Genomic DNA, 27,188 nt, shown 5'->3' on the forward strand with positions numbered 1-27,188 from the left:
CTAGGTCCTACCTCCAGAGATTCTAATTCAATATTCTAAGGTGGGGCCCTTACATGTATTCTTTAAAATTGCCCAAGTAATTCAGGTGAACAGCCTAGTTATTTCTGTAATTGGAGAGAAACTATGACAGATTCTAATTGTGGCACTATATTAAACAATTTCTTAATCCAAGGCATCAACCTGCAGCTTCTTGTAAATTATAGTACCTCTACCAGATAACTTTCAATGTACTTAGCTGCAAGAAGAGGCTTTTGAAAAAAGCAACTAACATTTTATAATTCATCACTTAATAACATATTTAGGAGTGTGGTGGCTCCATATGATACGCACTGGACTATGAACCACAAGGTCTGTAGTTCGAGCCCACCAGCAGCCCTGTGGAGAAAGATGAGGCTTTCTGCTCATGAAAAGTTCAGAACCGACTTGATGGCACTTAACAATAACATTTATAAACTAAAAGATAAGCATATTCTTTTGTGTACGTTAGAGCTAGCAATACCTATTGCACTGTTGTGAGACTTGAAGAAAGTATGTTTTCCATCTGGTGGAGTGCCTAGCGCATTCTTTAGTGACTTGAAATAGTACAGGCCCTGGACTCAGACTGCCTGGCTCTACAACTTAGTAGCTAAGTGACTTGGGACAAGTCTTTAACCTCTCCTTTTCTCCAATTTCTTAATTAATAAAACAAGAATGATAAGAACGATCTCAGTGCTTTTTCTAAGAATTAAGTGACTAATTCATATAAAGTTCTTAGCATAATATTTGACATATAGTAAATACTTAATAAACATTAACAATGATGATAGTATTTACAGCCTCGGAAACCCTGTTCAGGGTCGCTATGACTCGATGGAACTTAACAACAACAACAATGATGATAGTAAGACGCTGTGGGATAAAGCACTGGAAGTCAAGGTCAGTTTGAACCATAAGGTTGGCGGTTCAAACTCACCAGCCGTTCCTTGGAAACCCTACATGGGGTTACTATGAGTTGCAACTGACTCGACAACACATAACAACAATATGACAATGATGATGATAAACTAGATCAACACTCTTTGCCTCTTAACTAGTTACGTCACATTATATAACTCATCGCCTTTGCAGAGTTCCAGTTTCGTCAATGGTAAAATGCCTTTCTTCCAGGTTTGAAATAGTGATTAATAAGAGGTTTAGCAGTACCTGAAACATATTATGTGCCTCCCAAATGATAACTATTCTTATTTTATCAACTCTATTTCCAGAGTCCTTTGTTTCATAAATATTTTTAATGCCACCCAGTCTCCAATATCTCCCCAGCTTCTAAACTTAGGTCAAAAATCTGAAAGATCGATCATCAAACCCAACACTAGTAAAAGAACTGTCTCTGTTCCAGTCGTTTGAACAGTGGCTTGTTCAAAGAACAAGCTCAACAAGACATATAAAGTGTTCAAAGTTTTCAGATTAGAACAAATCACTTTGAGATTAGTACAAATTAACTTTATATTGTTAATTTGTACTACAACTTGTCTTCCAATGCCTATATAGCAAAATCATAATGAAAATGTTCATTAAAAATATATTTTTCTAATAAAACTCAAATTTTAAGATAGAAACATGGTGATCTTATGGATCTCAAGAATCATAACTGATTTAGTTATATGTGAAAGACAGACTTTCTTTTGAAGATTACAAAATGGTTAAGTAAGCTAATATTTATTGAACAACTACTTTACTTTGTGCCAAGTGTTTCACTCATGTTGTTGCAGTTGTGTGTCATCAAATCGATTCCAACGCAAGGTGACCCTATAAGACAAAGTAGAACTGCTACAAGGGTTTCCAAGTCTGTAATCTTTCTGACAGCATATCTCCAGGATCTGATGTAGAAGTACTACCAAGTCACGATCAATGATTTTGTCATATTGATGACTAGAGAATACATTAATTTCATAAAAGAAAAATAGAAAAACGTGAAATCCTATTTCAAAGGATTACACAAATTCTTAATTACTTACCTTCACATTTCAGTCCCTGACGTACCAATCCCCAAAGCATCTCACCACAATAATCACAGAACGTAGGAGCTTTGTAAGAATGTACATAGAGTGTATGTGGACGAATCTGGAAGTCTTCTACTGTAGCTAAAGCTTTTGAAAAAAGAAATTAAATAAAACAAACCTTGTATGTGTAGTGTAGTGAGATTATGAGTGTTCATTTATGGGAAAGGAAATACACTAAATACACAAAATTTCTGAAAGTTTCCTCTAACCACAGAAAATTAATGATTTTCAGCACTTAATATTGTGCATTTTTAAATTCTAGACAAAAAGGTTCATTAGCTGTAAATCATTTTAGCTATAAAATTAGGACTGTAGGTTAGGTACTTGGGTCTTCAAAAGAACTTTCTTATAGTGACAGGATTACAAATAACTGTTAGGTGTACTTAAAAGCCCATTAAAACAGTTTATTGGGAAGGAGAACACTAAAGTTAAAACAAAAAAAATACTGTGGAATTTAACCTCAATTTATAGCAATGCTTCTGGGTCCCAAGGTAAGGTCTCTGTCTGTCCTCCATAGTCCTAGTGGTTAAGAGAAAAAGATACTTCTCCCTTCATTAAGAATATAAAAATAGACACAGAGCCTTTCTCTCATGTCCACCTTTAAGTCATTCAGTGGATGCCCCAGCAGTTTGATGCAGGGTCCATAGCCAAGAAGGAACAAACATCAGCACGATCTCCAGGAAACACAGAGAGTGAAGTCCCTTAGCAGTGAAGAGGAAAGCCAGGATTGGGAAGAGAACAGATGTTTGGGCTGGTGGTGTAGAAGATGAATGATGAATGATCGGATAGATGAATGGGAAGGATCAGAAATATGAGAGCTGTGGTGGTTAATAAGGAAGGTGCCACAGTGGGGGTTTCAAGAACAGACTGCAAAGAAGAGTTTAGGAAGCAAAAGTGGTGGTAAAATCTGCACCCTTGGTTAATGGATTGTCTCCTTCTGTCCATTCTTCCTCTCTCCTCTCCTGCCAAACAAAAAGTATACAGGTCTACCAGGTACTGCAGGCCTACTGTGGTATTTGCCTGGTGTTCTTTTTCCCTTTATATTCCTGCAGTGCAGTGAATCACTTGATATGGCAAAGACTAGCCAAAGTCTTTGTAATTCCTACCACATTATTGGTTGGGGCTATGCAAATGTGCGGTGTTTGTGGCCACCAAGGGGATTGGATAATTTGCTAGTAATGTAAATAAACAGAGTGAGGTGGCGCTGTAGGATAAGCACTAGACTGTGAACCACAAAATTGGTGGTTTGAGCTCACCAGCCGCTCTGAGGTAGAAAGATGAGGCTTTCTGTTCCTGCAAAGATCTGCAGCCTTGGAAATTCTATACAGGGTAGCTATGTGTAAAAATAGACTTGACAGCATTTAACAAGAGCAATGTAAATAGGAGTATATGGCACCCATGTGGGGTGGGACCATGAAAATAAGGTATGTGGATCCCTAACATGGGAAGTGGTCACTTTTGCCATCTTACTGGATTTAAAATAAGTCATCTCAATGCCACAGACTGCAAAGTCATTTGCACAGCAAGGTTGGTGGTTCAAGCTCATCAGCTGCTCCTCGGAAACCCTATACAGGGTCGCTAAACCAACTCGACGGCCGACTCAACGGCACTTAACAACAACAACAACAGAAACAGAAGAGGGTATCTCACTACCATAAGGAGAGAAGAGCCAGGAGAAGAGCATTTCCTCTGCACCCCTAAGATGTGATACCAGAGTTGGCAAGAGATGGCTAACAAGTACTGGCAGCAGAGGCAGCAAGACCGAGGGCATGAGGCAGAGAAGTGGGATTCCCTGGCGCACGAAAGCTGAGTGCTTTCAGGCAAAAGGCTTGAACGGGAAGAAGGGTGCCTCCAGGCACTTAGTTGGGGGAAGGGTGGGTTTGGACAACAGGTCAGTGGTTCAAACGCACCAGCTATTCCTCAGAAACCCTATACAGGGTAGCTGAGTTGGAACTGGCTCAATAGCACTTAGCAACAACAAGTTTGCCTGACACAAACTATGGTATCTTCTTCTACTAGTAGAGTTCTGATTATCAAGCCATAGAGGCTAGGTCAAATGGGTATAATCTGCAAGTTTGGGTGTTCTTGTGCATCTCCCCTCACTTCATATCAGCAGGATGCTTCATTCTCAACTCTAGCCTTCTGTAGTTATGTCCTTGTCCCCAGGCTCAGGTGTCCCCAGGTCTCACCACACTTCGGACCAACTATCCCTTCCTCTTCTCTCTCTCATCTCCAGGTCAACAGGAGTCTAGGGAACGTGGTTGAACTCAGCCCATTTCTTCATTGCTGCCTTTCCCTCTTCCACTCACCAGTAGACCAACGTGGTCAACAGCAAGCTTATGTGCCTGCTCATGTGTTCCCTTTGAGTTTGTCTTGGAGGAGGGTTGTCCTGAAGGGACTGGATTGCTTGTCTTGATGGGTTCCCAGTGAACAACTTGCTTGTTCTTATAGTAGCCAATCATACTGCCTTTTTTGTTTTGGGTTCTTCCTGCTGCTCTAGCTGTTCTAAGCTGGTCTGATTGTCTTTTCTAGTGGGAATGTCCCACCTTAGAAGGTTCTGGATGGAGTAACTATGGTATTTTCAGTTGCCCCATATACATGTGAAAGTGGGACAGTGAATAAGGAAGACCACAGAAGAATTGATGCATTTGCGCTGTAGTGCTGGAGAACAATAACTAAAGTGCCATGGACTTCCAGAAGACCAAATAAATCAGTGTTGGAAGAAGTACAGCCAGAATGCTTGTTAGAAGCCAGGATGGGGAGATTACTTCAGACATGTTATTGGGAGGGATCGGTCCCTGGAGAAGTATAATATGCTTGGCAAAGTGGAAGGTTAGAAAAAAAGAGGAAGGTCCCCAGTGAAATGGATTAGCATTATGGCAGTAGCAACAGGCTCAAGTGTAACAACAACTGTGAGGCTAACATAGGACTGTGCATTGTTTCGTTCTGTTGTGTACAGGGTAGCTGTGAGTTGCAACAACTCAATGGAACCTAAATAACAAGTTCGCTGACTCACAGCTAGAGCTGAGCACCTTCATGCCAAGGTTTATTGGCAGAGTTACCCTTGCCCAAGTAAGACAGAGGTTAAGGAGCCACTGGGTAAAGAGGAACTAGAAGAGCTTTGTAGTACTTGCCCAAGTAGGCATGAGGTTGACGGCCTAGATGTGCTTGTGAGTACAGCTGAGAGGCAGCAGTGTACTCAAATGCTATATCCTGAGCATTCCTGTTCCTGAATTGTAACCAGTTATTTTTCTAATAAACCCCAATGTCTCTGAGCTGTTCATGGCCAGTGCAATGAATTATTGAACCAGCAGAAACACAGAGAATGCCATGGAAGGGTTGGTTGGTGTCAGAATTGGTAAAGAAGGTTGAAGGGTAGAGGGATGTCTAACCTTGAACTCACAGGAACTAGCACTGGACTGATGTGGAGTTTGATTCGCCTCCCATTTTGTGAAACCAGAGGAGGTTAGACATCACCCCCATTCCGTTTTTACATCTCCTTACTAACAATCCTCTCCTTACCATTGAAGGAGATTAGAAATAGTGGGGACTCATGGGATAAGGAATGGCAAGAACGGATGAGAGTAAAAAGGAGAGAGAGGTAGGAAAATGAATGACAACAAAAAGGAAAAGATGATTAACTATGTTAAGGAAACAACCATTATCACAATTTCCTCTTGGTTCAAGCTCACCAGCTGTTCCTTAGAAACTCTATACAGGGTCGCTAAAGGTCTGAACTGACTGGACAGCACTTAACAACAACAACTTTCATTAATTCTTTCTGACTCTCTGTTCTGAACCCCAGTTCTCTTCTTATATGCTTTTTTCACCCCTTCTTATATGCTTTTAACAGAAGTGGAGAAAAGGGAATACAATTTCAGTATAATTATTTTGTTTGACTCAGAAAAGGGGAGTACATTCCTTTTTCAGTTCAAGCGATAATTCCTTTAGATTAATGACATTCAAATAAATAATTCAGTACTATTGTTGTACTTCTTCATTTGTGGTAACTATCCTGAAAGGGTAACTATTCTTATACATGAAAAGAAGTAATTAGAAATAGTATAAAAACCCAACATAATTGAACAGAGAACATTTAGCAAAAAGGTAACAAAATACACGAACCTACTAACTTACCTGAAAGAACAACTTCTACTAGGTCTCCTTCATGTATTTCCTCTGCTGAGGTAATCAACTGCAAAATATTTTCTGAGTTCATGTCATGGCGAAAGAGAAGAATTTTATCATACATGCCAAAAAATCCACACTCAGGAAACTGCAGGAAAATAATCATATATTAGTATGACCATAGCTTTCTATTTTGGTAAAGTAATATTTCAATCTTATGAAAGAATTTCAAGTGTAGTATTTAAGCCTAATACTCTCAGTTGTTGTTAACTGCCTTTGAGTTGGTTCCGACTCATAGAAACTCTGTCTAGGATGTCCGAGGAGTGGCTGGTGGGTTTGAACCACTGACCTTGTGGTTCAAATCGACCTTGCACTTCAGAGCTTTATCCTGCAGCACCATACCAGCATTCTTGGATATAAGCCTAAATACAGAAAAGATCAACCATGTTATTACTCAAGCATCTTAGTGAACTTTAAAGTTCAAAAACTAAAATTTTTTATAGGTAAATTAAAAAATATAATCAATGATTATTTTTAAATATCTGTTTCTGCCATTAGTGAGAGTTGTATTTTCTGTACTCAGTGATTGATAGAGAAGAAATCTTGAACACACTCTATATCATCAGTCAAAACAAGGCCAGGGGAAGACTGTGGAACAGACTATCAACTGCTCATATGCAAGTTCACATTGAAGCTGAAGAAAATTAAAACAAATCCAAAAATATGACTTTGAACATATCCCACCTGAATTTAGAGATCATCTCAAGAACACACTTGGATGAATTAGACACTAATAACTAAAGAACAGATGAGTTGTGGGATGACATCAAGAACATCATATAGCAAGAAAGGAAAGGGTCATTAAGAAGACAACAAAGAAGAAAAAGATCAAAATGGATGTCAGAGGAGACGGACACTTAGTCTCCAGTGTAGAAATGCTAAAGCAAATGGAAGAAATGAGGAGATAAATGAGATGAATAGAAAATTTCAAAGGGCATCTCAGAGAGACAAAGTCAAATATTGTAATGAGATAAGCAAAGATCTGGTACTAGAAAAACAAAAAGGAAGAACACACCCAACATTTCTCAAGCTGAGAGTACTGAAGAAAAAATTCAAGCCTTGATTTGCAATACTGAAGGTTTCTATGGGCAAAATATGAATAATGCAGAAAGCAACAAAAGAAGATTGAAGAAATACACAGAGTCACTGTACCAAAAATCAATGGTTGATGTTCAACCGTTTCAAAGAACCGTATGATCAAGAACCAATACCGAAGGAAAAAGTACATGATACACTGTAGGCATTGATAAAGAAGAAGGCTCTGAGAACGGATGGAATACAAACTGAAATCTTTCAACAAACTGATGAAGCACTTAGAGGCGCTCACCTATCTATGCCATGAAACTTCGAAGACAGCAACCTTGCCAACTGATTGGAATAGATCCAGATTTGTACCCATTCCAAAGAAAGGGACCCCGCGGAATACAGAAATATCGGACAATATCATTAATATTCCATGCAAGCAAAATTCTGCTCAAGATAATTAAAAAATGGTTGCAACCATGCACTGACAGAAGACTTAAAGAGGTTCAAGCCGGATTCAGAATAGGATATGGAATGAGGTACTATCATTGCTCACATCAGATGGATCTTGTCTGAAAGCAAACAACAGAAAGATGTTTACCTGTGCTTTATTTACTATGCAAAGGGTTTCAATTGTGTGGATCATGAGAAGCTATGGACAGCATTGTGGAGAATAAGTATTCCAGAACACTTAATTGTGCTTATGCAGAACCTGCACATATACCAAGAGGCAGTTGTCTCAATAGAACAAGGGAACAGTGAATAATTTAAAATTAGGAAGCATGTGAGTCAGTAAGTATTCTTTCATCATACTTATTCAAGCTGTATAATTGAGCAGCTGAATTATATGAAGAAGAACAATGGAGTAAGACTCATTAACAACCTGTGATATGCAGATGATATAATCTTGCTTGCTGAAAGCAAAGAGGATTTAAAATACTTACTGATGAAGATCAAAGGCTACAGCTTTCACTATGGCTTGCACCTCAATTTAAAGAAAGGAAAAATCGTCACCACCGGACCAATAAATAACATCAAGATAAATGGAGAAAAGATTAACGCTGTCAAAAACTTCATTTTGCTCAGCTCCACCATCAACACTCATTGAAGCAGCAGTCAAAAAAATCAAATTATATTTTGTATTAAGCAAATATGCTGTGTAGACCTTTTTAAAGTGTTCAAGAGCAAAGATGGTAATTTGAGGACTAAGGAGCTCCTAATACAACTCATGGTATTTTCAATAACCTCGTATGCATGTGAAAGTTGGACAATGAGTAAAGAGGGCTATAGACAAACTGATGCATTTGAGTTAAGGTATTGGAGGAGAAGATTGAAAGTACTTGTTGTTAGGTGCCTTCGAGTTGGTACCAACTCATAGTGACCTTATTATGCACAGCAGAATGAAACAGTGCCCAATCCTGAGCCAACCTCACTATTGTTGCCATGCTTGAGTCCACTGATGCTGCCGTTTTGCCAATCCATCTTGTTGGGGGTCTTCCTCTTTTTTTTCTGACCCTCGGAAACCCTGTACAGGGTCGCTATGGGTCAGAACCGACTCGATGGCACGTAACAACAACAACAACAACCTTACCAAACATGATATCCTTCTCCAGTGACTGGTCCATCCTGACAATATGTCTGAAGTATGAGAGACAACTTTTGGCCATCCTGGCCTCTAAGGAGCGCTCTGGCTACACTTCTTCTAATACAGATCTGATGGTTCTTTAGGCAGCCCATGGCACTTTCAATATTCTCCTCCAACACCATAACTCGAAAGCATCAATTCTTCTATGGTCTTCCTTATTCACTGTCCAGCTTTTGCATGCATATGAGGTTACTGAAAATACCATGGCTTGGGTCAGGGGCACCTTAGTCTTCAAGCTGATATCTTTGCTCTTTAACACTTACTTTAAAAAGGTCTTGTGCAGCAGATTTACCTAATGGAATATGTCATTTGATTTCCTGACTGCTGCTTCCATGAGTGTTGATAGTTGATCCAAGAAGAATGAAGTCCTTGACAAGTTCAATCTTTTCGCCATTGTTAAGAATGTTGTTTATTGGTCCAGTGGTGAGGATTTTTATTTTATTTACATTGAGATGCAATGATCAACTTGAGAAGATAAAGCAAATATTACAACAAAATGTGCAAAGATCTAGAGTCAGAAAACCAAAAAGGAAGAACACACTCAGCATTTCTCAAGCTGGGGGAAATGAAGAAAAAATTTAAGCCTCGACTTTTGTTACTGAAGGATTCTTTGGGAAAATTATTGAATGATGAAGAAAGCATCAAAAGAAGATGGAAGGAATACAGAGTCAATATGCCAAAAGGAAACGGTTGCTGTTCAACCATTTCAAGAGGTAGCATATGATCAAGAGCCAATGATACTGAAGGAAGAAGTCCAAGGTGTATTGAAGGGACTGGCAAAGAACAAGGCACCACAAATTGATGGAATAAAAATTGAAATCTTTCTAGAAAGTGAGGCTGCACAGGAGGCACTCACCCATCTCTGCCAAGAAATTTGGAAGACAACCATCTGGCCAACTGACTGGAAGAGATCCGTATTAGTGTCCATTCCAAAGAGAGGTGACCCAATGGAATGCGGAAATCATTGGACAATCTCTTTGATATCCCATGCAAGTAAAGTTTTACTAATACAAAAATGACTCAAGCATACATTGACAGATAAAAGTACTACAGACTGCTAAAAGAACAAATTTGTGTTGCAAAAAGTACAGCCAGAATGCTCCTTAGAAGTCAGGATGGCCAGACTTCATCTTTCATATGCTTCATACATACTATCATGAGGGACCAGTCCCTGGAAAATGTAATCATGTTTGGTAGAGTAGAAGGTCAGCAAAAAAGAAGAAGATCCCCAATGAGATGGACTGGTACAGCAGCAGCAACAGTGGGCTCAAGTGTAGCAATGACTATAATGTTGGCACAGGACTGGGTATTGTTTCATTCTGTTGTATATAAGATCACTATGAGAGGGTACCGACTCAATGGCACTTAACAACATGTATTTAGTCGCTATTTATATTGCTGAAAAAATGAGTAAGTTGTTGATCTCGCAAAATTCTATCACCAAGGCATTACTTTCCAATTACCAATTTTTTCTCTTTGTTTACAACTTCACATTCCAATCACCAGTAATTAACGCTTCTTAATTGCATGTTTGATCAATTTCAAATTGCAGAAGATAGAAGAAATCAGAAAGCACTCATTCCAATAGTACAGGGGATACTGAATAGTTTAAAATCAGGAAAGGTGTTTGTTACGGATGTATCCTTTCAACATACTTATTCACTCAGTATGCTCAACAAATAATATGAAAAAATGGGACTGTACAGAGAAGAATGTGACATTAACAGTGTGGTTTTGAGGAAGACTCATTAACAACCTATACTATACGAAAGACATAACCTTGTTTGCTGACAGTAAAGAGGGCTTGAAGCACTTACTGAAGAAGATTTAAAAACTATAGCCTTCAGTATGGATAACACCTCAACATAAATAAAACAAAAATTCTCAGAACTGGGGCAATAAGCAACATCATGATAAATGGAAAACAGACTGAAGTTACCAAGGATTTAATTTTTACTCAGATCTACAGTCAACACCTACAGAAGCAGCAATCAAGAAATCAAACAATTAAACTGAGCAAGTGTGCAGTAAAAGACCTCTTGAAAGTATTAAAGAGCAAAGATGTCTCTTTCAGGACTAAGGTGTGCCTGACCCAAGAAACGGTATTTTCAATCACCTCTGATGTGAAAGGTGGAAAGTGAATAAGGAAGACAAAAGAAAAATTGATGGATTTGAATTATGTTGCTGGTAAAGAATACTGAATATACCATGGATTTCCAGAAGATGGAACAAACCTTCCTTGGAAAAGGTACAAATGGAATGCTCCTTAAAGACATGAGGATGGAGAGACATTGTCTTATGTACTTTGGGCATGCTATCAGGAGGGACCAGTCAGTCCCTGGAGATGGATATCATGCCTGGTAAAGTGAAGAGTCAGTGAAAAAGAGGAACGAGATGAACTGACACTGAGGTGGCAACAATGGGCTCCAACATAGGAGGATGGAGGACCAGGAAGGGTTTTATTTTGTTGTACATTGGGTCAATGAGTTACAGCATACTTGATGGCATCTAAAACCTCCCCCAAAACTCAAACACTGAGTCAATTTCATCTCATAGTGACCTTATAGAACAGTGGGGAATTGCTCCTTTGGGGTTCGGAGACTGTAAATCTTTATGGGAGCAGATAGCCTGTTATTTCTCTCATAGAGCAGCTGGTAGGTTTGAACTGCTGACCTTGTGGACAGCAATCAAATGCTTAACCCACCATACCACCAGCATGCAAATAAAGTGTTTGTAGCTCACAGAAGGGACTGAATAGCCTGCAAGTTATGGCTGGATGGGACCATGCAAATTAGGTATATGGAACTCTAATAAGCAGATGTGCTTAGTGATGCCATCTCGCTACACTTACAGAGAACTAATAACAATGCAGAGAGGGGACCTCACTAACACCAAAGAAGAACCAGGAGTAGAGTGTATCTTTTGAGACCCTTCTAGACCCAGGAGACAGAGCTATAACAACGGAGAAGGCATTAAGATGGCAAGAAGAGGTGGCAAGCACGGCAGAGAAATGGCAGCAACATAAGTTGGAGACTGGCAGGAGATGGCATGTAGACTTCACAACCCACAAAGTAAGGCAGCTATAAAGTGGGGTTGTCGACACATGGAGTGAGAGTGCTGAGCGTCTTTGGGTAGGAGGCTGAGTAAGGTGCCTCTGGCAACTCACTGATGGAGCTAAAGAATTTATAACACTTGTCCGAGTAGGGCAGAGGTCAGGCCAAGGGGCCAAGAGAGAAGCCTGCATGCAGGCATAGATGAGAAGCTGTCTTGATCAGAAATCTGTATCCTGAGTCCTTCCTGATCTTGAATTGTACCCTGTTACTTCCCTAATGGAGTTCTGGTGTGGCGCTGTACGATAAACACTGGCCCTCAAGGTTGGTTTGAACCACAAGGTCAGTGGTTCAAACTCACCAGCTGCTCCTCAGAAACCCTATTCAGGATTGCTATGAGTCAGAACCAACTCTGTGGCACTTAACAAAATAAAAACTTCCCTAATAAACCCCATGATCAGATCACTGAGTATAGTCTGTGAATTCTGTGTGGCCATAGCAACAAATTATTTACACTCAGCAGAGAAACAGAGAATGGACTGGGACAGTTGGGAGGGTGGAGGTATGCCTGACTGCCACTTCTTCTCTCTCCTTCTGAAGTTAGATGAGGAGGTCTCATGGTACCACGTTATTTTTACCAAGATAATGGCTTGTTCTCCTACACCAGACTTCAGTAGGATGAAGAACAAAAACCACTTTCTTTCTTTTAGTTGATTAAGTTTTCTAGAAGCTGTGTTTTCAGTTGCTCAGTTGCTGTTTTCCAGCAGCACAGAGCTCAGGTAAAATCCATCACTGTTAATGGGAATACATCATAAGGTGCCTATCTTTGTTCAGGGGTTAGAGAAAAACACCAGTCCAGTGATGTGTAAGCTGCTTACTAAATAACAGCTGGACACCAAGCCAGATAAATAGCACTTGGGCAGAAAATTGTAGCCTTTGAGGGGAAAGATCAAAGCCTGTATGAAGCGCTTCAAGTTCAGTTCTCTCAGAACAAAAGAATCAATTTTCCATTGTTAAAGGAAAATGAGTTGCTTTGTAAACTTTCAAATAGATCATAATACAATGTTCAAAAAAAAAATTAAAAAAAATTCTAAATGGCTTTAATGTGATTTCTTTCCAATTTTCCTCATTTTTTGCTTTCTGCAGGCTGTGCCCCCCCATGCTGTCTTTGCCTAAATAGCTTGAAGAACAAACAACAATAACAACAACAAAGCAGATCATTTTACCTCTTTTGATAATCATTTTATAGAAGTTCAGCTTTATACTATAAAAAGGCTCATGTGCCCAAATTCCTCCAAGCAATACTGTAATTTTTAGAATTCTTTAAAACATTACATGAAATAGGAAGCTTTCAAGTTTTAATTCTACTTGATCAAATTCAGTTTTTACTTGTTAGCAAAGTAATGTCAGAATGTAATATTACCTAGGCAAAATAAATGATCACTTTTTAAGGAGTCCTTGGGTGTTAGAAATACTTGCTTGCTAATTGAAAGGTCAGCAGTTTGAACCTACCAAGAGAGGCTCCTTGGAAGAGAAGTCTAGGGTCTGTTTCTGAAAAGTCAGTCAGGAAAACTATGATCTATGGAGCATATCCCATGGAGCATATACCCTATGGTGTAAATACAGTTCTACTCTGCAACACATGGAGTCATTATGCATCAGAATCCACCTCATGGCACTGGTTTTTGGTTTCAGAATACACTTTTTTAAAGGAGTATAGGTCTTATTCTAAAGACTATGAGAAATCACCGATCGTTTTGAAATAATTAGCAATCATTTTAATACACATTTATTTTTTAAAAGTTTCTGAATTATGGTGAATACACTTGTGTTAATTAAAAGTTTGATTAACTCTGTTATTAGTTGCTGTCAAGTAATTTCTGCCTATGGCAGCCCCAAGTGTACAAAGCAGAACTGACCCACAGGGTGGGTTTCTCAAGGCTGTAACTTTCAGAAGGAGCACCAGGGCACCTGGGTGGGTTTGACCTGCCAACCTTTCAACGAGTAGTTGAGTGTTTAATTGCACCACTGGGGATTCCACCAATAACTTTATACATACATATATATTTTTTACACACACACTCTCTCTCTCTCTCATAAAACTACAGTCCACATCAAGATAAAACACATTTCTAACACTAAAAGTTTCTTCATTATGTATTTATTTTGGGAAGTTGAATATTGAAGTCATTTTTACATTTTATTACAAGCTAATCACCACCACCAATCAGCATAGTAAGTCTGTAAAACACAAACCACATTATAGCAAATAAGCTGCATGAGAGCAAGGAACTTACCATGATTTCCCAGCACCTAGAATTTAATGCTCAACAGGTACTTACTCAACAGATTGGTTAAATATTGAACAGTGGTAACTAATTTTGCACTAAGAAGTTTCCTAGAAAAAAATCATAAATTTAATTGCAGTTTTAGGAAAGTTTTTAACTGAGATAAGAATCTCAATGGCTGTTTCTATATATGAGGCCCTAAATACACTATTTTGTAGCTGAGTCAATAAGAAAATCACTCAGTGTGGACTCTGAATTTACTCTTAACTTTAATCAGTAATCTCCAACCAAGAATTTTCTGGATATGACTATCAGTAAAACTGCTTAATTTAACAGCTGTCTTTTCTTCTTTGACACAAAATATAGTAATAATATATCAACATTCATTTCTCATTTTCTTGCTTTATAATTGTCTCTGTTTTTATGTGGTGCTGTAGGATAATTCACTGGACTACATGGTCGGTTTGAACTAAGGTTTGTAGTTCAAACTCACCAGCAGCTTCTTGGAAACCCTATATAGGGTTGCTATATACAGGATCGGAACTGACTCAATGGCACTTCACAACAACAACAATGCAAACTTTTTGGAACCTGTTGTTCTAGTCATGGTCTTATTGAACCTGGATAGCCATAATAATAATAATAATAATAATAATAATAATAATAATAATAATAAAAATCCTTCTTCCAGTTCCAGCCTCCAGATTAGTAAGGCTGCCTAACACTCTTTTGACAAGACAAAAAAATAAAAATGCGGGGGTAGGATGTCGCCAAGCCTCTGCAACACAGCTGTAGTAGAAAGAATGGGACAGAAAAAAACAACACAGAATGACAACTGGTTTCTAGAAAACAAAAGATACAGCTGGGGTTTTCGCTCTACTTTGGCAGGACCTGAAAATTACATACACCCAACCCACATCTACAGAGACAATATATTCAGTCAAAGAACAGACCAAAATCATTCCTAAATTAAGTTACATAAGTAAACAGTCTTTAGGTCTAGTGTCATGTAAATGGTCTAAAATAAAAACAAATGTTTTAAATCAGCTAAAAGCAGACAGGCAGTTTTAGTTGTCAGAATATGTAACTTTAATTTTGGTAAACTGCTTAACAGTTTAAAATGAATTGCTGTCTGCCAATTTCCTTTCTCAGTCCAATTAAATTTACTGTGTTCATTCAACACATTTAACATAGTAGCATCAGAGAGCCATTTTTTCAAGCTTCTTGGCAATACAAAAGCAAGGAGGTAGGGAACAAATATTCTTTGAGTGTAGTCTTTATGCATCTGGCATTATATAAAACATGACACAGGCTCATTTCATTTTTTCAAAACTCCAGGTCATCTAGGTACTCTAAGAAGATGAATGCTGGATCTTTTTTTATAGTTTGTTACAGGCTGAATTAATAATCAAATTAAAAGGCAACACCAAGAAATGTTAGTGTGTCGGCAGATTGCTTTGGTATTTCTTGAAATTTTAAGACCACTCCTGGACTGTTTTCTGAGCACCAGTTATGTGCCAGACACTGTATTATGGACTTTGCATTTAATCCTAATTTTTAATGGAGGCTGTTGTTGTTAAGTGCTGTCGAGTAGGTTCCGACTCATAACAACCCTGTACAGGGTTTCCAAAGAGCTGCTGGTGAGCTTGAAAAGCCGACCTTACAGTTCAAATGGCTTTGCAGTCTGGCACATTAACCCACAGCACCACACCAGGACTCTTTAATGGAGGTAGGTATTGTGATTCTAATTTCACAGATGAAAAATCCAAGGATCTTGCAAAGAAGCACAGATAGAAAAGGAGAAAGTGGCAGAATCAAAATCTACTCAGGGTCTGTCTCTTAAGATTACAAAACTCTGTTCTGGGATAATATACTTGGCAACCTTGTTCTTGCATAATTCTTTGAAAAAGAAAAGAAATACACCAGTCACACACACACACACACACACACACACAACATACAGTTTACAAAAATAATGTCATTTCAACATTGGGAATCCATGGATAGACAATCATCATAGAGTAGGCAACTACTCCCTCAGTTGTAAACTTTTCTCTTGCTGTATCCTCCCAGGCAGTGATGTGATCAGCAACGGTCTGCTTGGCTTAATCCCAATTCTACCTGCTGCTGATTTGCTTGCCTTCTCAAGTCTACTGATTCCCAGTCCCACTAGTTCTTTGGTTTTATCAACAAAACAATACTCCCTTCAGTTAGTGTCCCTGGGGTAGCATAAGTAGTTTGTGATCAGCTGCTAACCTAAATTGGTGGTTTGAGTCCACCCAGAAGCTTTGTGGGAAATGATTAAACAAGAAAACTCTATGAAAAAATTCTATTCTGTAACACATGGAGTTGCCATGAATCAGAATTTATTTTGTTATTAAGCTTGCTTTATCAGTCAGTATGAAGATATAGGAATCTAATACAAGTTAATAATTTACATTACTTGTTTAACCATATTCATACTTAGAATGGAAAATGTGTAACATTAAAAACAAACAACACTCAAGCAACTAGAAATCCTATTTAAGACCTCACAAATACAATTCAGATCTAGAAGATTTTAATCTAAGAGATGTTTACATTTGCTAATTAACTAAGACCATCTAATAGTACTAACAAACATAAATTTTACAGTTCTCTAAACTTCCGACATTTCTACATCTCTCCAAACTTCAGAAATTCCTACATCAGTTTAACTCAGGGTATTCAATTTCAGTTGTTGTTAGATGCCATCGAGTCAGTACCGACTCATAGCGACCTTATGCACAACAGAGCAAAACACTGCCCAATCCTGGGACAACCTCACTATTGTTGCCACGCTTGAGTCCACTGATGCTGCCACTTGGCCAATCTATCTTGATGGGGGTCTTCTACTTTTTCTCTGACCCTCCAACCTTACCAAACATGATATCCTTCTCCAGAGACTGGTCCCTCCTGACAATATGTCTGAAGTATGAGAGACGAAGTTTGACCATCTTGGCCTCCAAGGAGCACTCTGGCTATACTTCTTCCAAAACAGATCTGTTGGTTCTTTTGGCAGCCCATGGCACTTTCAATATTCTCCTCCAATACCATAACTCAAAAGCATCAATTCTTCTATGGTCTTCCTTATTCACTGTGCAGCTTTTACATGCATATGAGGTTACTGAAAATACCATGGCTTGGGTCAGGCGCGCCTTAGTCTTCAAACTGACATCTTCGCTCTTCAACACTTTAAAAAGGTTTTGTGCAGCAGATTTGCCTAATGCAACGCGTTGTTTGATTTCTTGACTGCTGTTTCCATGAGTGTTGATAGTTGATCCAAGAAGAATGAAGTCCTTGACAACTTCAATCTTTTCTCCATTGATAAGAATGCTGTTTATTGGTCCAGTGGTAAGGATTTTTGTTTTCTTTACATTGAGATGCAATCCATACCAAAGGCTGTGTTCTTTGATCTTCTTCAGTAAATATTTTAAGTCTTCTTCACTTTCAATCTCAGTACTACTGATATTTTGGGTCAGATAATTCTTTGCAGTGGGAGGCTATCCTGTGAACTGTAGGATGCTTACTAGCATTACTGGCTTCAACCCACTAGAAGCCAGTAATATGCACACCCCAGCTGTGACACCTAAAAATGTAAGCAGACATTGCCAAATGTCCTCTGGGGGGTAAAATTACCCCAGCAGAGAATCACTGGTTTAGTTTGCTCTGAAACATAAAATTAGATACTAGAACTGTAATATCTGCTAATAAAATAGTCCAAAATCCTAATCTCCATTCTTAAGAGGAACAGGAAAAAGTTCACTAGTGTCCTCCAGGAGTGATTAACTTAGAGAATTTCAGAGTATTCTAGAAAAACCTGGGGTTTCGCATAGTCTTAGGGACAAATGGAGTCCTGCTGTGGTGCTGTAAGATAAAGGACTGGGTAGCAAAATTGGTTTGAATCACAATGTCGGCAGTTCAAACTCACCAGCTGCTCCTTGGAAACCTCATACAGGGTTGCTATGAGTCAGAATCAACTCAACAGATCTTAACAACAACAACAGGAACAAATAGCTCCACAAAAGAAATAACTAATAAATAAAACTAAATATTTAAACTAGTGGGAGTAACTTGAGCACAACTGAGGTACTGGTACATGAAGCAGAGGGAAGAGGTGCTTGTTTATTTACTTGTTTCTTTTTGTTTTCAGTTCAAATTTAATCAATCTACCAATTATCTATGGTATCATATTTTTAGTAATAAGAACAGGTAGAATGTGTCCTTTAACAAATGTCTACTCAGCGTAAGGCATATTTCTGGGGAAAAGAAAGGTGAATCAGACAAGTGCCAATTTCAATGGAACATAAATGTTGGAAAAGTTTCAAAGCTCTGAAAAAAAGGAAGCTTATGTTAATAACAACAACAACAACAGAAACTCCACCCCACTCCACCCTTGATGTGTCATGAAATTGGATGAAATCCAAAAAGTGACCACTTTGAGTCACATCCAAGTTTTAGGCAAAGCTCAACTATAAATGATCCATTTGCTACCAATATATTTTCTTAGGAAAAAATGTCTCAGTGTAGATGCATTAATCCTGTTAGAATCGGATAAACTTTAAATTGTTACAGGCCTCATGTAATAGTTAAGTGTTCTCTTTTCCTGAAGTTTACCATTTCCTCCGTACCAGAAATCCAATTTATTTTCTCCCAAATTCAGCACACAATACTTAACTTGTATTTATTTTATTACTCGTGCTTTAAGCATTTTTCCAGATGCATGTTCGCTAATCATGTGTTCCTCTTACCAATGAAGGAGCCCTGCTGGCACTGTACGATAAGCAACAGACTTCTAACTAAAAGGTTATACAGAGTCCTGATGAATTGGAATCAACTGGACGGCAGTGGACTTGGTTTTTTATTTTATCACCAATATAAGAACTCTTTATAGAAAGAATATAATAACATATATAATACCTGCTGAAATATTTCTTCAATCTCATTTGTTTCATAACATTAAAAATTATCATATTGTAAAATGTTTCTTCTTCATGTCAGGTATTAAGTAAAGCTCTGGGTCACTGCCCCTTTAGCTGCTTAACTCATTTTCACATCCCTTTTATTTCTCATGCCTCCTTTGGCATAAATCTAAAATGAGCCAAGAGCCTGTCTCTTCCTGTTTATTAGCATATAATTTCAATCACTATAGTCTTTTTCTTCCTCTTTTAAGTTTTCAGAATTTTTACTTAATGTTTCTGACTACTTCTCTACCCTCATAAACTGTAGAATTACACTCTCAGTGTAAAAAGAACTCCAATAAAATACTGACTGGAAAAAAAAATTGGGGGGAAATAAAAGTTAACCACATAATCTTTATCAGGAACATACTCATTTAATAGATTTTTTAAAAAAGTATTTCACAAAATTTTATAATTTTAATTCTATTTGGATCATCTATTCTCTGGTATCGTAGTGGTTACAAGTTTGGCTGCTAACCTCAAGGACAGTAGTTCAAACTGTCAGTACTTTTGTGGGAGGTAGATGAGGCTTTCTGCTTCTGTAAAGATTTACAGCCCTGGAATCTTGTATATAGGGTCGCTTGAGCTGGAACTGACTCCAGAGCATCTAACGAACCAATTCTTAAGATGCTGTTCTTGCTGAGTGCCGCTGTGTCAGCCCCGACTCATAGTGACCCTGTACTCTGAGTTAGGGTTTATGTCCCTCTAGTGATATCAGAAAGGAGCTCTGGTAGCGTAGTGGTTGTATATTTTCACCATACTTATTTAATCTGTATGCTGAGCAAATAATCCAAGAAGCTGGATTATAAAAGGAAGAATGTGGCATCACAGTTGTATGAAGACTCATCAACAACCTGTGGTAAGCAAGCAGATGATACAACCTTGCTAGGAGGAAGCAGAGAGAACTGGAAGTACTTATTGATAAAAATTAAAGACTGTAGCATTCATTCACTAATGACTACACCTCAATGTAAAGAAAACAAAATTCTCACAACTGGACCAATAAATAGCATCATGATAAGTGGAAAAAGACCGAAATTGTCAGACACTCCATTTTGCTTGGATCCACAATCAACATTCACAGAAGCAACAGCCAAGAAATTAAACAATGTATTATTATATTAGGCAAATCTGCTGCAAAGTACCTCTTTAAAAGTATTCAAGAGCAAAGTTGTCATTTTGAGGACCAAAAAGCCATGATATTTCCAATCATCTCATATGCACGTAAGAGTCAGATAACGAATATGCACAACTATAGAAGAATCAATGCATTTGAATAATAGTGTTGTCAAAGAATACTGAAAGTACCATGGAATGCCAGCAGAACAAACAAATCTTAGAAGTACAGCCAGAATGCTCTTTAGAAGCAAGGATGGCAAGACTTCATCTTTCATACTTTGGTATGTTCAGGAGGGACCAGACCCTGTAGAAGGACATCATACGTTCTTAAAGGGGAGGGCACAAGAAAGAAGACCCGCAACAAGAAGGACTGACAGTGGCAGCACCACGCAGTCAAACACAACAATTGTGGAGATGGCACAGGACTGGGCACTGTTTTATTCTGTTGTGTATAGGGTTGCTCTGAATTAGAACTGACTCTACAGCACCTAATAATGACAAAAACACAAACTTTTGTGCTTCAAAAGGTACCATGAAGAAACTAAAAAGATAACATACACTGGAAGAAAATATTTACATATTTCTCAAAAAGAACTTGCATCTAGAATATCAAAGGAATGCATGCAAATCAATAACAGCTGTACTAATAATTTTGTCAAGTACAAACAAGTTAAATGAATTGAATAAACACTTATCCTAAGAATACTTTGTTATTTTTAAGTGCCATCAAGTCAGTTCTGACTCAAAATGACACTGTCTAGGGCTTCTAAGGAGTGGCTGGTGGGTTTGAACTGCATATTTTGTGATTAGCAGTCCATTGCTTATCCTATAGCACCATACCAGGACACCAAAGAATACATAGGAATAGCCAATAAATACAAGAAAAGAAAAATTGCAAATCATAACCACCATGAGATACCATTTCTTATCCACCTGAATGACTATAATGAAAAAGATACACAATAAGCATTGGCATGGATATAAAGAAATTAAAATTCTTACATATTGTTTGTTGTTGTGAAAATGCTGTCAAGTCAATTCCAACGCATAGAGACTCTGTATAGGGTTTCCAAGAGCTGCTGGTGAGTTTGAACCACAAACTTATGGTTTGAAGTCCAGTGCTTTTCCTACCAGGAGGCCATATTCCAATTAAGAATGAAAAATGATACAGCCTACTTGGAGACTAGATTGTTGTTGTTGTTAAGTGCTGTCGAGTCGGTTCCGACCCATAGCGACCCTGTACAGGGTTTCCAAGGGTATAAATCTTTACGGGAGTAGAAAGCCTCATCTTTATCCCGCGGAGCGGCTGGTAGTTTCGAACTGCTACTAGATTAGCAGTTTCTTAAAAATCTAATCACAGAGTGCTTAAATTACCAACACTACCTCACCTATCATTTGGCAATGATACCAAAGGAAGAAGTCCAAAGTGCACTGAGAGTAAGGCTCTGGGAAATGATGGAATACAAAATGAAACCTTTTAACAAACTAATGTGGTACTCGAGGCACTCACTCATCTACGCCAAGAAATTTAGATGACAACTACTTGGCCAGTTGATCAGAAGAGATCCATACTTGTACCCATTCCAAAGAGAGGTGACCCAACAGAATGCAGAAATCACCAGACAATATCATTATTATTGCATGCAAGTAAAATTTTACTAAATGTACTACAAAAATGGCTGTAACCATACATTGACAGAGAACTTCCAGAGGTTCAAGGCAGATTCAGAAGAGGATGTGGAACAAGGGATAGCACTGCTGAAGTCAGATGGATCTTGGCTGAAAGCAGAGTATACCAGAAAAATGTTTACCTATGCTCTACTGACTACACAAAGGCTGTCAATTGTATGGATCATACCAAGCTATGGACAACACTGTGGAGAATGAGAAATCCGTAACACTTGATTGTGCTCAGGAGGAAAATGTACATAGACTGAGAGGCAGTTGTTTAAACAGAACAAGAGAACATCAAACGGTTTAAAATTAGGAAAGGTGTGTATCAGGATTGTATTCTTTCTTCATACACATTCAATCTGTACACTGAGCAAATAATGTGAGAAGCTAGATTATATATGAAGAAAAGCATGGCGTCAGGATTGGAAGAAGAGTCGTTAACCACCTGTCATATACAGATGATACAACCTTGCTTGCTGAAAGTGTGAAGAGCACTTAAAATACTTACTGATGAACAAAAGTAACAGCTTTCAGTATGGGATGCATCTCAATGTAATAAAAGAAAATTCTTACTACTGGACCAATAAACAACATCCATATTAATAGAGGAAAGACTGAAGTTGTCAAAGACTTCTTTTTACTTGGATGAACAATCAACACTCATGGAAGCCACAGTCAAGATATCAAATGACATATTGCATTAGGTAAATCTGCTGCACAAGGCCTCTTTACGGTATGTTCAAGAGTAAAGATATCAGCTCCCTTCCAAGACAAAGACTCAATGGGAATACACGCTTTGATTGGTGACCACACTCGTCACTGACAAGCGGAAGTGAGGGAAAAACAGCAATGAAACTGCAAGCTTCCTGGGTGGAGACCTGGTTGGCCAACAGTTTGGCAAGACCTGGGGACTTTTGGGCCCAGAGTCAGTGACATAGCCACAGAGGACTAGAGTGGAGAATGAAGCGCCCAGCTGATAAGAAGAGAGGGCATATGCACAAGAACACCCACACTTGCAGATAATTCCCACTGGACCTAGCTTCAATGAATGGATGACCAGAGCTCAACCAGAAGAAGAAAGAAGAGGAAAAAAAGAGTAATCTGATACAATTTGATGAACTTGACCTATACCTATGGATGCAGTAGCTCATACACCTATGGATGCAGTAGCTCAAAAGAGGGAACAAATCCTTACAGCAAGGATCATTCCCACCCCCTCCATACACAGAGTAGACAGGGATGGGCAACTTGGGCACTGGCTACCCAAAATGGGGTGGGGGGAGGGCTACAAAGGCAAGAAGTGACTGGCTTACAAGCTTTTAAGAGGGAACCTAGATCCAGAGGGTGCGGAGGAAGGTAGAATATCCAAGGAATAGTATCCAATCTGTCTAGGCGGGGCTGATGAAATGATATGCGGATGGGTCTCTTGTGATGTAACAGTGAATAACTGTTATCAGGACTGATTGTGAGGGTTGTAAATGTAAAGGTAGACGTTTTATAGCAAGGAGGGGAGTGACTCACTTTTCAGTCTAGGAGTAGAGGTCCCTGGGACCATCAAGGGAGAAGAGCGGAGAGCAGGACCCTACCCAGAGAAGCAATGATGCCTGAGATGGAAGGCAGAGACAATAATGTGGAGAGATGGAGCAGTTGGGAACTTTAGACACAGAAAGGAAGAGGAGCTGTGTGCTGAAGACTGGGGGGCAGGCTTGTAGTATATACCCTTTGGTTGGTTGATGATGCATGGAGGGGATTGTAACCACGGCAATGAAATGATATACGATAGGATGAATATAAAACTAATGTTCTCCCATGTAAGTTATCACATAATTCACAATAAAATATTAAAAAAGAAAAAGAGTAAAGATGTCAGTTTGAGGACTAAGGTGTGCTTAATCCATGTCATGGTATTTTCAAAAAGTTTACCATGTATGTGAAAGTTGGACAGTGACTAAGAAGGAGCATGAAAGAATTGATGCATTTGAGTTATGATGCTGGAGGAGAATATTAAAAGTACCATGGACTGCCAAATCTGTGTTGGAAGAAATACAGCCACAATGTTCCTTGGAAACCAGGGTGGCCAGACTTCACCTCTAATGCTTCAGACATATTATGAGTTGTTACTGACTCTATGGCACCTAACAACAACAATAAAGCATTATTCACAATATCCAAAATGAGGAAACAATCAACTATACGCCATCTTGCAGCTGGATGAATAAAAGTGGTATATTCAAGCAAGGGAATACTATTTGACAATAAAAACGCAATGTTGTAGCTTGTTATAAGTACTTCATTCTGGAAAGAGTGGAATATTACATAATGATAAAGAAGTCAATTCTTGTAGAACAAGTTAACAATTCTGAATATATATGCACCTAGTAATAGAGTAAAAATATATTATACTGACAGATATGCTAGAAAAAAAAAAAATCCACTATTATAGTTGGGAGACTTCAACTCCCCTCTGTCAGCAATTGACAAATCCAAGGTAGAAATCACTAAGAAAACATTAAGAATCACAATAAATCAACTGGATCTAATTGCCACTTATAGACCACTTTATCTAAAACACTATTCTTTTTCAAATTTATATGGAACATTCACCAAGATACACTATATACTAGGCCTTCAAAAAACCTTAACAAATTTAATTAAATAGAAACTATTTAGAGTATCCTTTAAGACCACAAAGGAATGAAACTAGAAATCAGCATCAGAAAAATAGCTAGAAAATACCTAAATATTTGGAGATTAAATAACACATGGGTCAATAAAGTCTAACGAGAGATTAAAAAATGTTAACCTAAAAGAATATACAACTCATTGAAATCTTTGAGCTACAGCAAAAGCAGTAATGAGAGGGAAATTTATAGCAATTTTTAAATATAAACAACCACTTTTGAAGACTGGAAAATTCTTACAATGCTAAGCATAGACTCGACATATAATCCAGCAATTGCACTCCTAAGCTTTTATTCAAACAAACAGAATACTATGTCCTCACAAAAACCGGGACACAAATGCTTATAGCAGCTATATTCATAAATGCCTAAAATTGGAATCTACCAAGATGTCCTTCAATAGAAGAATGGATACAAACCATGGTACATCCACACAGCATATAATTCTGCATTATAAATAAATGAGCTATTAAAAACTCACAAAAAAGGACTTCTGAAGCAAGATGGTAGAGTAGGCAGACACACTGAGCAGACCATCTATAACAAATACATGGGAGATCAATTAAAACAGAAAAGAATGGTGATACTGGAACCAAGAACTTCAGAGAAAAGGACAAAACAGTAGATTCCTGGAAGACGAATGTGAACAAGAGCAGCAACAGATTAGAAAAAATGGAGGGATAGGAAAATGGGGAATGGCACAGAGAAGCTACTGGCTGGACTAGAGGGTGCTGCCATCTTGATGCTTACTGCAGCTGGAGGTTGGTGGGAAGTGGACAGTTTCCATCCTCACCAGCCCATCAACCAGAGGCATCTCCTCCTGCAAAGCCTATGCATTAGGCCCCAAAGCCACCCAAGCCACCACCCCAGAGCAGAGGGGCATAAACCTACCCTTAACTACACTATACAGAGAACAGATTACAGTTTCTATCACATCTACCAGGAGATAGAAGCCTGAGAATACACTAACATGCAATTATAAAGTAAATATAAATGCAACACTAAAACATCATTTCAGAGAAAACAGACATTACAGCTTAAACAAAGAAATAAAACAGAATGCCTCATACAAGTGACCAAAACACAGAATCAGAAAAGGTATCAGAACTATTTCATACAGGAATTTAGAAGAATGATATTTAGATATCTTCAAAAGAATGATATTTACGTACGCACTGCAAGAATGACAGAAACCACTGCAGATGAAATTAAGGCAAACTCATACAAAACTTAGAAGAATTCAGGAAAATACTACAAAAATAAAGTGACAAAATAAGTAAATTAGAAACCATACAAAAACAACTATTAGAAAGCCAGAAAAGTAATACCAAGGCTTCACAAATAGATAACACATTGAAAGGGCAAAGAAGTAGAATTAAGTCCATTGAAGGCAGAATTACAGAGCTTGAAGACAAATCTCTTAATATTCACCTGCTAGAGGAATAATCAGAAGAAAGAATAAAAAAGAAGCCTAATATTTATGTGGAATATCATCAAGAGGAATAATTTACATGTGATTGGAATTCCAAAACACAAGCAGAATAAAAATAAATAAACAGAGAGAATATTTCCAGTAGTTATTACAAGAAAACTTCTCATAACATCATGAAAGACAAGACAACAAACCATACAAGAAGTTGAACAAAAACAGATCAACCCCAAAAGAAAATCACCAAGACATGCTAAAATCAAAAAAGGAGAATTAATAAGTTAAGTTCTAATTTCTCAGCAGAACTATACAGACTAGGAGAAAATGGAATGACAAATATAAAACTCTGAAATAAAAAACTCGCCAGTAAGAATCGTTGAACCATTTGGAACAGGAGTGGATAGAGGGACAAAACAGCACTCCCAATGCAGAAAACTGCCAAAGATTAACAGTCATAGGTATATTTTTTTTCTCTTCCCTTCTCTTTTTTCCCCTTTCTACTCATTTCCTCTCTTGTGACTAGAGGTGAGACCTACACAAGTAGACACTCCCATGGAACATTCAGCAGTGCATGTGGATCGCTGGGCACAAAATCAAAGAGGAAGGAGAAAACAGAAAGAGTCTGTGCCAGAATTCTCTTCAAACAGGATCTGGCCAGCCCAGGGCTAGTTATCATCACTAGAAGAAATAGATAAATGGACTTGAGAGGAGGGAAAAAACAAAACAACTTGGCTTAGATTAAAAGGCAGTGGGAACATCATGAAATTTCTCAGGCAGCTTTGAAGGAAAGAGTCTATTGTTGTTAGGTGCCATCAAGTTGGTGCCGACTCATAGCGACCTTATGCACAGCAGAACGAAATACTGCCTGATCCTGGGCAACCTCACTACGCTTGAGTCCATTGATGCTGCCACTTGGCCAATCCATCTCATTGGGAGTTTTCCTCTTTTTCTCTGACCCTCCACCTTACCAAACATGATATCCTTCTCCAGCGACTAGTCCCTCCTGACAATATGTCCAAAGTATGAGAGACAAAGTTTTAGGTGGTACTAAAGAACTAGGATAATATCCATGC

At 38.3% G+C, this 27,188-nt stretch overlaps 1 protein-coding gene across 1 annotated transcript in view; it reads right to left on the minus strand.

Annotated features, from left to right (window-relative positions):
- The window catches only part of PRKD3 (protein kinase D3), a 118,096-nt gene that overhangs the window by 61,875 nt on the left and 29,033 nt on the right, over positions 1-27,188 (minus strand). The window contains exons 2-3 of the mRNA XM_006839364.1: positions 6,177-6,315; positions 1,995-2,126 (exon numbers count right to left, since the gene is read on the minus strand). Of these exons, the coding sequence (XP_006839427.1) occupies positions 1,995-2,126; positions 6,177-6,315 (271 nt within the window). The remainder of the gene's footprint in view (positions 1-1,994; positions 2,127-6,176; positions 6,316-27,188) is intronic.

This window comes from Chrysochloris asiatica, unplaced genomic scaffold (assembly GCF_000296735.1).
Source record: "Chrysochloris asiatica unplaced genomic scaffold, ChrAsi1.0 scaffold00024, whole genome shotgun sequence".
NCBI lineage: Eukaryota > Metazoa > Chordata > Mammalia > Afrosoricida > Chrysochloridae > Chrysochloris > Chrysochloris asiatica.